Raw genomic sequence first — 13471 nt, forward strand, 5'->3', positions numbered from 1 at the left:
TATATATATTTGGGCTGGGAATTTAACGCGTTAATTTGATTAATTAATCACTGGGAAAAATAACGCGTTAATATTTTTAACGCACCCCGCCCTTCGACAGACCTGTACACTTTTTAGAATTGCAGCCTTCTAGTAACAAAACGATCAAGATGCAAAACGAAAAGCACGAAGAACTGCATGGCTTGCTGAATGGCCATTTTAAGTACAAAAGAGATCTCAATGGAGCCATTGACAAAAGCTAAATACGTGGCCATAACTGGAGATCACTGGACGTCAATCAGCAATCATAACTATCTAGGTGTTACTGCGCACGTCATCGATTGTGACTGGAAACTTAAATCATTCGCGTTAACCGTGCTGAAGTCAGTCACACGGCACTATTCTGATGCATGTGCCGAACAGTTTCTAACAGTGGCCGACGACTGGGGCGTCCGTGAAAATGTGACAACCATCGGAACTGACAGCGCACGCAACATGTTCGCAGCGGCAAGAAAGCTTCCGTATCATCACATGCCGTGCGCTGCCCATATACTACAGAGAACCATGCGAAAGACTTTTCTCCCTGGCTGGCACTGTTGTGCAGAATAAAAGGGCATCTTTAAACTCAGAAAATGTTAACAAGCTAGTCTGTCTTAGCAACTGGTTAAAAGAAGAATTTTTGTTAATTGTTACATTTTGACCATTGTAGCATAAGGGACAGGCTTCTGTTCAATAATGCCATGTCCATTGAAATGTAGCCTAATTTATAAGATTGTGTTCAGTTACAAACAAAATTGTCATGGTCATTAGCCTAGAGACATTGGTTTGTTTTCACAATTATTAAAAATGTCATGACCATTGTAATCTAATTAATAGGTTTGTGTTCATTCAGAGATAAGAATTTAAAGATTTTTGTAGCCTGAGTTATAGGCTTGTATTCAATAATAAATGGTAAAAAAATTAGCTTGTTGTAAAGTCTGTATGTATGTGCGATTAATTCGATTAATTAATCGCCATAGCATGTAATTAATTAGATTAAAATTTTTAATCATTTGACAGCACTAATATATATCTTTTTTTTTTTTCTCGTGGCTGTATATTATTTATTTATAAATCTCTGTTTTTTTTATTAAAAAAATAAAAATGAAAGCTTTTGACGATAGATTTAAAGAAAAACATGATTCATGGACATGTAAGTGCTCACCTGCTGGTTTCAGTTTTGCTCCATTAATTTCCAAGTCCACCGCTTTACTAACCAAGATACCAGACTCATAACCAGACTCCCTGCTCTCTGAGAAAAGACAAACACAGCTGAAAACAAAACATGCATTTACTACAGCGGCCAGATTTGATCTTTCCGCTCTGTTTTCTCTTAGCAAATCCTAACAGACATGTGTTTAGAGTCCAAACTTCTGCAATGCCGTTTTGGATGCACTTTCTGGAAAACCTGCCAAGGCTACATGTGATACTAAAATGTGTGAGAGATCTGCTTTTCACGTTAGCATGAAACCTCCCATAAACACGAGGACCAGGCGTTCCCTCTGGGTTGGGTTTTGGCATATGGGTGCTGATAGACCGTGCTTGTGTGTGTTAGTGCTGCAGACCACACATGCGTGAATGTGAGGTAGTCTCATTGAACGGTAATTCCCCAGTAATATAATCTTACTCCATCCTGGGGAGAGATCTGTAGGTGCGCATTTCAAGTGGATCAACAGCTGTCTGAGCAGAGCAGAATGCCAGTGATGAGGAAGTGTGTGTGTGCAAGTTTCTTACTGTTGACATATGGGGCAGTAAAGATGTATATGTCATTGTCCAAACTCCTTTTGTAAAAACTTGAATCGTAGGTTTCGGGATTTTCACCCCATTCCTCCCCTCCACTAAGAAAAGAGAGAGAGAGAGAGAGAGAGAGAGAGAGAGAGAGAGAGACTTGACTTTTACAAAGCTTTTCTTAATTTAGAAAAATAAATTCCCATTATGTCATAAAATTCCATAATAACCTTTTACTTAAAACTCAAAAATAAAATAAATTAATTTCTTCATTAGGTCATTAAAAGACAGTTAGATAAAACTTTCATTCTCACCAGATACACTCAAAAAAAATATTAAAGCCCCACAAATGAAAGAAAAAATTAACCAATCAATAAAAATGGACTTCATGAATCAACAAATCGAAAACCTTCTTGATATGATTTGCAAACCATTTTGATAATATCTTATAATCAGAATTTAAAACAGCGACAGGTCTCCAGTTCTTAAGCAAACACAAATCTCCTTTTTTGGAAGGCATAAGACTGCCATTTGACAACTTCATGGCAGCATCTTCAAATCATAACTTGTTTCGATGACTTTGGAAAGGATTTATATAATTCCGCTGTAAATCCATCAAGACTTGGTGCACGTCTAGTCGCAAGTTGTTTAAGTGAACCAGCAATTTCCTCAAATGTTACATTAGAGTCTAAAGCCAGTCTTTCTTTATTCCCAGACGAGGTAGATCATTAAAAAGTTAATCAGTTGTAATAAGATCATAATGTTCTCTATGGCAAAATAATTCAGAATAAAAATCAATGGCAGTCCTTCTCATCCTTATTGGATCTGTAGTAATATTCCCATCAGGTCTCCCTAAACAGTGCATGAAATTATTATGAACAACCTTCTGCATCTATATCGTTCATTGAAAACGTTATACGTTAATATTATTCGTGCACCTTTCACTTTTTCATGTAACAGAGCTTAACTCCTGATTATTCCTTAATATATTGGTATATTTGATTAAGCAGAAAACCATGCAAAGCAGAAATATAATTTTCTAATTTAGTAATTTTTCTTTTATTACTACTCAAAGCTTGAGATGAATACTGTTGACAAACAAGTTTAATTTGAATTGCTCACATAAATGACCAACAGAAGTACAGAAGCGTTTAGGTCATTGGGCCTTTCATAGATTTGTGGATCTAATAAGTGGATCATTGGATGAAGAAGAAAAAGATTATACAGAAAACTTTATAATAATCATAATTTGGGATTTCTGTAACTTCTAAGGCAGAGAACTTTGAACCGACATACACTTTGATTTTGTTCCATCTAACACGGTATCCAATAAAGTGTAGATACTGCTCTACAGTATTTAAAACCGCTTGCAGTATTACAAGATCTCAATTATAACATGATTTGTCACATTTTTGACTTTTTTGTCTGTATGTGGCCCAAACGTAACTTTCAGTAGACCTCCGCAAAGAATCAATAACCAATGAGTAGTTTTAATTAAATTTAATACAATAAAATATTAGTATGAATATAAATTGAACATAAAATAAATTGTTAGAATATAACCAAACATAGACCGGAAGTTAACTTTGGGCCAGACGCGTGCGGACATTTTTAAAACGTATAGTAACACCTGTACACACATTGCATAAGTACTTCCACATGTGAAAAGACCTGCAATAGTGTATCTAATTTAACACCACCCTGCTGTTTTACACCACAAGAGTAAGTTTATGAACTCAAGCACTCACTGTTATAGATTAAAGTTAATAAAGACGTGTGTGTTTGTGTGTGTGTCTTTGAGAGAGAGAGAGAGAGAGAGAGAGAGAGAGAGAGCACTGCACATGGCTCCCATAAGAATTCTCAAAGAGTCACTGTGAACTAGACACATCCTCTGAAGTAAAGCTCAAGAGAGGATGTTTCAGTCTCAAACCCAGCCCCCCGCAGGCCTCGCCGACAGAAATGATCGCAAAGAATTTAGCATCTCTCAAATGGATGGGATGAGAGCTGCGGGTATCACAAAACAATGAATGGAACTTTACCTTTTCGGATAGACACGTGTGATCCCTCCATCTGTAGCCACAAACCTGGCTGAGACTGCTTCTCTAATGAAAAACAAAGACAGCGTGTTTAACATCTTGAAATGTATTGATCCTGAGTCCAACAGAACATTGTCCGCAAGTAACAAGAAGTTCTCTTCTTAAAATTCCTAAGATCAAATTTAATTACTTTAAAGTGTTAAGGGTTTTCCAAATAACAATAAAGACAACCAGTCGCCAAATTCCCTAAAAAATTAAACCATTATAAAGGATTTGGGTCAGCGGTGTGATATTTTAATTGAAACATCATGTAGCACTTATTCTCACATTATTGTAAGAGTGCCGTGTTTCTCGATTCCCAGACGATCTGATTCTTTAATCCCAGCTTTAGCTAATAATTGCTACACTCTTGGGTTTGCCTTTGAAAATAAGACAACAGTTTTGTTCATGACAGGACTTTTAATAGAGCTTTGTACTTTGAGAAAATATGAAACGGTCACATTTAAACTTGGCTTTAACTCGAAACTCATCTCTGAAACAAGCTATTTTCACACTTTTGATCTTACATATTCTGATCCTTCCAGATTTTGACAAGGTCAGCAGTGAGACCAGCGTCCAGCAGTAGTCGGTTCACAAGACTGATGTTACCTAATAAAACACAAAAGCATAGCGAGGACACTTATGAAAATAAAGAAGCAAAAACAGCATGGATACCTGTACAAACAACAGAAGTCTATTTAAGCTTAGGAAGTAAAAGTTATGGTACGGTTGCTGTCATGTTTAATCGTTGGTTGTAAATATGCCATTTAATTCAGATTTCTGACAGATTTTCAAAATATCTGTCTTTCCTCGGATAGTTCACCCAAAAAAGAAAAAATCCTCATATACTCGTCCTCTTGTCATAGTATGACTTTCTTCTGTGTAACATAAGATAATATTTTAAAAGAACTTTGGTAACCGAACAGTGCCGGCACTCGTTCACGTCTATTGCATGGACACAAAACCAATGTAAGTGAATGGGTGCAAGATATCAACATTCTTCAAAATATCTTCTTTCGTGTTGTGCGGAAGAAAGAAAGTACAGGTTTGAAATGACAAGAGGGTGAGTAAATGATGACAGAATCTTTTTTCAACTATCACTTGAAATAGCTGCCTGGAGGTGTTGCAAACATGGCGGCACGATTTCCGTCAATAGACTTTGATGGAAATCATTACGGTTGTGGTATCACAATACTACTCGAGTCAAAGAGGTCTGCGCAAAATTGTTTAAATAAATTACACATTGCAAATGCTTTCTTGTTGCTCAGTGGTTAGAGCATGGAGCTAGCAACACCAATGTTGTGGGTTCGATCCCAGGGGATTGCACATAGTCAGAAATGAATGTATAGTACAATGAAATGTACATCGCTGGATAAAAGCGTCTGCCAAATGAATAAATGTAATGCAAATGTTTTAACACTGCACGAGGGGAAAGACTTTTGTCATTTAGCCAAAAAACAGCCAAATATTGTCAAAATATCTTTACCATTGATAAAGCAATCGCAACGGGCAGTATATTCTGTAATAAGCAAAAAATGGGCATAGTGTATTATACATTAGAATAAAAGCACCCACAGAGGCCGCCTCACTTTGGTGACAAACTTGTTATTTCTAAAGATGAACATAATATGGCTTTATTTTTCTAACTGAGTCATAAAAAAGCTAACAAACATTGGGAGTGTTTTGCAAGTGACTAATATCTGTCGTGTTGTGATAGCATCTCTACCCAGTGAGTCATCAGAAGTGCATTACACACCACACAAATCAATTACCCAAATCCATTAAACAGAGATCTAGAGAGGTCACCTTCACAGACTGCGGGACAGCCACACACGCTGACATCACACGAGCCGGAATCAACCTGACTCAGCCTCAATGAGACAGAAATCTAAACCCTCTCACCTTAATATCAGTCCATCATGTATCGATGAGACCACCGCTGTTACATTTGTCAAAGACACAGTAGTGTCTCCAAAAATAATTTGTAACCTTAAAGGGACAGTTCACCCAAAAAGAAAATTGTGTAAACATCTACTCATCCAAATCTGTACACATTTGCTCTGATAAACAACACGTACACTCTGTGCAAACCTTTTTGAGTGGACAAGTAAGGTACAAAAAAAGCGCTATTAAAGTCCCAGTGAAATAAAAAATGACAATGCCTATTTTTTCATGAATTATTGATGTTTATTGTAAATAGTTTATCAGTGTGGGTCATTCTCTGTTTAAAATGTGTTTTCCCTCAAAATCTTCAATTAAAATCTGAAAATGCACTTTTGTCCTCTAATGACTATCCATTTTAAGGAGCGTATGTTAAATGGCTCGGACGGAGTATCCGTTAACTCCTCTTCAACTGTCAGTCTGCTGCCAGTTCCCTTTCAAAATGCAACAGCTGTTTTCATACATCCAATCAAATCGCAGAGAAAAATGAAAGCCACGCCCACACTTTTTTCTCATTCGAAATTACATTTCACATGGAAATGCACTCAAAATACAAAAGTTAATACGATCGCACTTCCAGTTTACACATACATTAATCAGCAGCATGTATCATATATCATAAATGTGTAACTGTATAAATGTGAAGAGCACTTACACGCTGGGTCATTGGGGGTTTTTCTGTCTATGTACTCATTGAAGTCCATCAGGAATTGAGTGTTGTTGGTTGAGATTTTGAGGTCCTTGCAGTATTCCCTGAAAAAAGGTAAAGTTAAAATATTAAGGTAATGATGTAATGGCCAAACATTTTTTGTTCTGTTGAGTCAGATTTATTGTTAAGGGGAGCGGAGTCTGAAGGTGCGAATTTACAGGCCTTCAAAGACCAATGTAGTCTAGATACAGCCCATATAAACCTGTCAAAAGGACAGCCTGTGGGAGGTCTTCATTTCTACTCGGTGTGTTTGTGTGCGTGTTACCTGGGCGCAATAAAGGTGTAGCCATATTCTTCAAAATTTTCCTGCTGCATGGTGTCGAAGGCTAGAGAGAGAGAAGGAGTTTAGATAAACTTAAATGAAAACTGGAACAAAGAAAAACAGCAAGCAACACAAAACGAATGGATTTACAAAAAAATTATTTAGCCTTAAAATAACAATATATGTTTAAATATCGTATCGCATCATATCTTTTTGAAAGAGATTCTCTTTAGATTACCCAGAATTTAGGGTCAGAAAGAATAGAGGGTATAATTATGTCATAAAATTTTGGTGGAAGTGAAAGATTCTTTTTGAATGCTTATATCTTGTTCAATGTTTTGAGCACACTTGTTTACAGACATCCTTCAGGCCAACATATTTATACTAAACGTAATAAAACTGTTTGATTTCATGGGGACAATTTTGACTTCATGGGGACTTTAAGTGTACTTAGTAAAATTACATCATCAACATTTTGAATCATAAAACTACAAATATTATGGCCAATATTATTTAGTAATTTTCTTAGAATTTTCGTATGTACTATGGCCCATTGTCAGCTTTATGTAAAGTATGAGCCAAGCTCGGAAATAAAGGCATGCAAATGACAAAAAAAAACATACAAACACTTTAGTTTGAAATAACATGTGAAGATCAGATAAGGATGAAGTACTTGCCCTTGTGCCCTGTTGTGAAAATCCGACCAATCAGAGAACAAAGAGAGAAGATAAAGTTTTATCATTGTCATAGTCCCACAACCAATCCAACACTGAATCTGATAATTTGAAAACGGCATTTCATATAAAACATGCACATGACAGAATATTGAGATGAAGCCAGAGCCTGGACAGACAACAGAGAGTCGAGTCTGAGATTAGAGAGGTGTAGAAAGAGATAAAGACGGCTCTTTCCATTTCACACACAGAGTTATGACGGACATGACAGAATTGAGCAAAGACTTTGGCAGACACGAGCAATAACTCTGATGCTTGATACAGACATCAACTGACGCAATAATAAAACAAATTGGCATGAATTATGTGTGCCATTAGCAAAAAAAGGGGACAAGTGAGCAAGCCAACGGATTTGGGACAATTTGTTCCCTCTGTCTAAATGAAAACAAAACCAGACCATCTCAGCCTGCAGAAAATTCCAGATTTTCATTTCACCAATCAGATGGGAACACCTAATCCACATGTTCACAAAGCAGAGACAAACAGATATAACATTTTACAGTTCCCATTGTTTAACGTAATCCTCGAAACAAAACCACCAGACAAAATACATTCAAGACAATTGCTCAAATGATCCAAGTGTGTCTAATTACGCTGTTGATTCCGGATATACGCCACATTGAGGCCATTGCTTCTGGAGAACCAGCTCAGACGAATCCCCGACGGACAGAACACATCAAATAAACGAAACAAATCCTACTCGTATTAACGCACTGCTTCATGTGGCTTTTGGGCTTAAAGTGAGACTCCTCTCACATTTAAAAATGGAGAAATCTAAATTCACATTCATAACCACGGGACAGCTTTTTTTACACAAGGAACACAAGTTCAGATCAAATGACACATTGAACTTATTGAATATTTTGCCTGAATGTATTAAATATGCGAGGCTTAACGTGACAGTTGTAGTTCAGTAATATCTTACAGCTGATTGGACCATCAATGAATCTCATCATGTGCAGTAAAGTGGTTGCTCTTTATTCAATTATTTCATTAAAAAAAACATTCAAAAAGCTTATTACACGGCGCCCTGGAATACCTGTTTCTGATTGGCCACTTTGCGTCGGGTGCTGATCACAGAGTTTATTCTTGGGATAACAACCGGCTGCTTGTACATTATCGCTTACTTAATGCATTGGTCTGTTTGGAGTATAAACTGAAGCTTAGCTTTGAGAATTTAAAGAGGCTCGCCAAAAAACTACAACAAATGCTAATTTTATAATCAATAAGTGTATTTATTTATATATAAATTTATAACTTATTTTTTATAATATCAAAAATTTTATTAGTATGAACTGAAGCTCAGATTTGAGAAGAATTTAAAGAGTCTTGGCAAAGAAATTACAAAGGCAAATTTTGTAAATAAATAACATATATTAAACCATTTTGAATTTTTTATATTTAATTTAATTTAATGAAAATCTTAGTCTATGTATGATTTTTTCCTGCTTTATTTGCATAATAGAATAAAACCCAATTCAATTGCGGGACATGCTGTGATGTGGCTTTTTGCGAAATTCTTTTGTCTAAACAACTAAAGTTTAGTGTTTAGTCCAATTTATTCCATACACCTCATATTGTGATAGTTTACTGTGATCAAACCTGAGGATGCGTTAAAAGTACAAATGAAGAGTGCCTTCCTACATTTGACCTATAAAAGGATTATTTCCATCAGGTTATGATGTTTATATGAAACATTATTAATAGCAAAGCGGATGCAATGAGTTGTGTAATTGGGGTGTTGGACCGGATGTCTGTAGACACTCTCTCATTAGCACTTATTACTGCATGTGTGGGTGGGGGGGCTTCAGATCAGAAAAGCATAACAACCCGGCCTTCACCCACTGATAACACACAGGGAGGACCCTGCTGGTTAACAGAAAGCGTGTTTGTGTCAAAATGTCAATGAGTGTGCGCTCTGCGGTCAGCAAGTTTGCCGTCTATATAATTAGCACCACGTCCGACTTTTTCCACTGCATTACTGATCTAACAGAAGCACTCGGTGACAAACACAGCTGCCTCTGAATATCCGGTCAAGTCGAGGTCCTGCCAGGTCTGAGATCAGCCCCAGCGGCCGAGTCCATCATCACAGGTTTCAGTTACGACCAGCCGTAAGGCCACGTCCCTTGAGAGGGCTCTGCGTTTACCTGTTCTTCTCATTATTTGCTCTACACGGCTCCCTAAAGCCACACTTCTCTCGTTCTGGCTGTCTGAAGTTTACACTCTGCTTTCAGCTTTGCTCAAACAAGCCCAGAGGAGCACCCAGAACGAAGAGTCAGGGCTCCTAAAGCATCCAGAAGCACCTCCGGAGAGGGTACGCTGAGACCTGACCCGGTCTGCCGCCTCTTTCGCCTTTCTCAATAACCATATGGACCTGACTCTTTACGAGCCCGTAAATCTGTGCCAGGCTCTTTACGATGAGAAAAAAGAGAGAACCATTTGGGGGAGGACGAGAGCACACACGCACATGTGTATATATATCTGCAGTAGCAAATTCACACAAGGCAGAATTTAGAATTATTAACACATTAACACGCACCCAAGCACATAATAAATTAGACACGGAACTATAACTGGCTTATTTTCATTGCGCTTGGATTAAGCTCGGGCTCATACACGACACTAAATTCCTGCGGCCGCTGCTTTCCACCTCAAGTAGCTGAGCATTACTGCTTACATGCCACAACGTGACCTATTTGTGGTTCCAAAACCTGCTCGTACTCATTCTTACACAAGCTAAAGTTTCATTTCTTGGCTTTCTTGCTTGTAATAGCCGAAGCTGAAGCCATGTGTTCTTATGAAGCACTGTTATGCTAAAACAATTACATTCAGTGAACGACAAGTGGGGAAAAATACACGTTTGGCTCAGAACTCCACATACTAGTTTGTTCCTTCAGCCCGGCCCCTGTGTTGCAAGACATATTTTGAGCCCGATATTTAGTGGTGCTTGCTAAGGCAAACATCACTTCTACTATTGTTTATACTTAGACATTTTTCCTAAGTATTACACGTTAAACTGATCCTGCACAGTTTACTCTATGGAAGTGAATGACACCTCAACACGTGCAGTTTGTTAAGTGCTTTTCTAAACATAAAATCAAAGTCTTACAATGAAGGTTGGACCCGAGAACACCCTAGTGAAAAAACAGAGAGAGCACAACACACTTCAAGAGGTAATTCCCCCCAAAATGCAATTATCATTTACTCATGTTCATAACATTACAAACCTGTATGACTTTCTTTCTTATACAGAACACAAAAGAAGATATTTTGAGGAATGTTGGTAACCGAACAACACTGACCCCCCATTGATTTCCATTGTATGGAACACGGAGACATTTCTCAAAATATCTTCTTTTGTGATCCACAGAAGAAAGAGTCATATACAGGTTTGGATGGAAAGAGAGTGAATAACCAACAACAGATTTTTTATAACAATGGTGCTACCACACGATGAACTTAAAGAACAAATTTTCACTGTATGGTTCCATTAAAGATGGGGTAACATGCTATTTCATGCATTCTGACTTCTTTACACTGTTAAATTAGCTGGCTTCTCATGCTTAATATGGTCAACTTGTTAAAAAAACAGTTGGATGTATGACGTACTATTTCCAGAAATAATCAGACAGCTGTATCTCTCTTTTACAAATTTGATCAAACTAAATACTCTTCGAAAGATACGACGAGTGCAATACAAGGTACTCAAGATTAATATGAGAGTGGCAGAAACTCAGTGTTCACACCAAACGCGGTAAATCCTGCTATTAGCGAGTAGTTGGACGCTTGAACATTTTAGTTTTAACTGCATAAGCACCAGACTTTCAGCGATTGCAGATACACAAACATATCATGCCAAAACAGCAGGAAACGTACACAAATTTGCATGCATGAATAAATAAATGTATAGAAACATATCAAGGAACATAAAAAATGTCTGTAACACTTTACCATCAGGATGATGGTAAACAAACTAACAATGAATAATACGTCTACAGCATTTATTAAAGGGACAATTCAAATTCTGTCTACATTTACTCACCATCAAGTTGTTCCAAATGGTCAAAATTTTCCTACTATGGTAGTCAATGGTGGCGAAGAACTGCTTGGTTACAAGCATTCTTCCAAATATCTTTCTCCGTGTTCATCAGAACAAAAACAAATTGAGAGTGAGTAAATAAAGATTTTTGGGTGGACTAAACACAGGGTTTTTCCTGCATATAGAAATTTGAGGCAGCCGCCTCAGACCTATGTCTGGTGCATTTAACAGACTGTCATTTGTAACTGCAGTTGCGGCATTACGCCAAAATGGAGGGCGCTGTTTAGTTATCAGCACACCGAGGCGTTAAAACGAGTTGCAGAACAAGAGCTTGCTGTGTTTCACGGCTATTCGCTTTGCATCCAAGTACATTTAATTTCTTGACATTTCTCACATGAACATGACGTACATCATTGTAATGTCTTGTTCCATGCAGTTGAATCGTTGACTACTGTACACAGCGAGTTCACGAGTAGGGCCCATAAACGCAAATTGTGTTCAGAACGACTCGCACACGAATGACTCATTTGAACCGATTCATTGAACTTTCAATAACTAGCGAATATACGAGATCAATGAATCATTTAAAGTGAATCACAAGAGAATGCAAGATGTGAATGAGCTCTGCTCATTTAGTAAGACTGGTTTATTCAGGCTATTGTGGGCTGAAAAGTAAGTTAAAAATGATAAAAAGCATTATTTGATTAAAAAACATTTCTGTTTGGTTGAATAAAAGTAATGTTGTCATTTTAATATCATTTTATTAGAACTTTTAACATGTTGAAGTCACTTTGGTTAAGCCACTTAAAGGTACGGTAGGTCTACGTGTGTGTGCATGCGTGTGTGTGTACAAGATCAGGATGGCACCACCTCCGCCTCATTGTGAGCCAGGAAAAACCCTGTAAACAGCTTTGAAATCAATGGTAACATTAGAACTGCACAATGAAGTAACATATTATTGACCTTACTAACATTAACAAAGATTAATAAATGCTGAGAAAGCTAGAATGTTCATTGTTAGTTCCTGCTGGTTCATGTTAACAAATACAACATCAATTATAAAGTGATACCGTAATGTCTAATATCAGCAAAACAAAGAGTTCAGAACAAGACGGATAGAATGTACTTGCCCCATTGTGCTGTGTGTTTAACAGTTTAAAAGACAGAAAAAAGGAAAAGGAAACACGTTAGAAGATTGGATTAAAGTTGGATTGACCTTGCACTTAAATACAGAAAGCTGTGTTGTGCATGTAAGTAAAGGTACAATAAAAGCTTGTGTGCAGAAATGTCTAACAATTCATCTCTCTCTCTCTCTCTCTCTGTGTGTGTGTGTGCAGATGTGGACTCTAGCAGCACATGTCCAGAGGGGAGGGAGAACTGCAGTCTCTCATCCCAGCCGGGGCCCCTGTGTGCTGGGGAGAGTCAGATCAAACGCCTGGCTACACTGCTCAGGATGGGTGGAGACCAGCTGGACCCCAGTTTAATACAGAGAGCAGGCCTGACAATCAAGGTTGCACACACGCCATAAACTTAACACACAAACAAGCAGACCTCTCAAACATTTGTGAACGCTCTTCATCGATTTCATTAAAACAATAGCACACGGCACACACCACACAGTCGATCTGATCTTGATCCATGACAGTATTGTGTTTAGTTAACGTGTGGAGCTGGTTTGTGTGTTCTGGGCAAACAGACCGTACTCACACATGGCTTGTTTTATAGTGTTCCCCAGCTTTGCCTGGATGTAGTGCAGACTGTATTTGGGCAAGACCAAGGCCAGGCTGATGGAACACCCGCACACCGAATGAGAAAAAAAGAGAATGTGTTTTTAAATATAGTGACAAAACGTTCAAACAGTTTATGAAACACTGAAACAAGGGCCGTTTCTCAGTTTCCAGAATGCGAAGAACTTGTGCTCTTGCGGAGACCGTTCTTGCAAAGCAGGATCGGCAGAACGAACTC

The 13471-nt window shown here is 37.8% G+C and overlaps 1 protein-coding gene across 3 annotated transcripts in view; it reads right to left on the bottom strand.

Moving 5' to 3' along the window:
• The window catches only part of LOC306899435 (voltage-dependent calcium channel subunit alpha-2/delta-1), an 82752-nt gene that overhangs the window by 10269 nt on the left and 59012 nt on the right, over positions 1-13471 (bottom strand). For all 3 annotated transcript variants that reach the window (XM_079465675.1, XM_079465676.1, XM_079465677.1), the window contains exons 22-28: positions 13214-13290; positions 6737-6797; positions 6418-6515; positions 4349-4430; positions 3786-3848; positions 1753-1856; positions 1184-1270 (exon numbers count right to left, since the gene is read on the bottom strand). In XM_079465675.1, the coding sequence (XP_079321801.1) occupies positions 1184-1270; positions 1753-1856; positions 3786-3848; positions 4349-4430; positions 6418-6515; positions 6737-6797; positions 13214-13290 (572 nt within the window). The remainder of the gene's footprint in view (positions 1-1183; positions 1271-1752; positions 1857-3785; positions 3849-4348; positions 4431-6417; positions 6516-6736; positions 6798-13213; positions 13291-13471) is intronic.

The sequence above is a fragment of the Barbatula barbatula genome, assembly GCF_947034865.1.
Source record: "Barbatula barbatula genome assembly, chromosome: 10".
Classification (NCBI taxonomy): domain Eukaryota; kingdom Metazoa; phylum Chordata; class Actinopteri; order Cypriniformes; family Nemacheilidae; genus Barbatula; species Barbatula barbatula.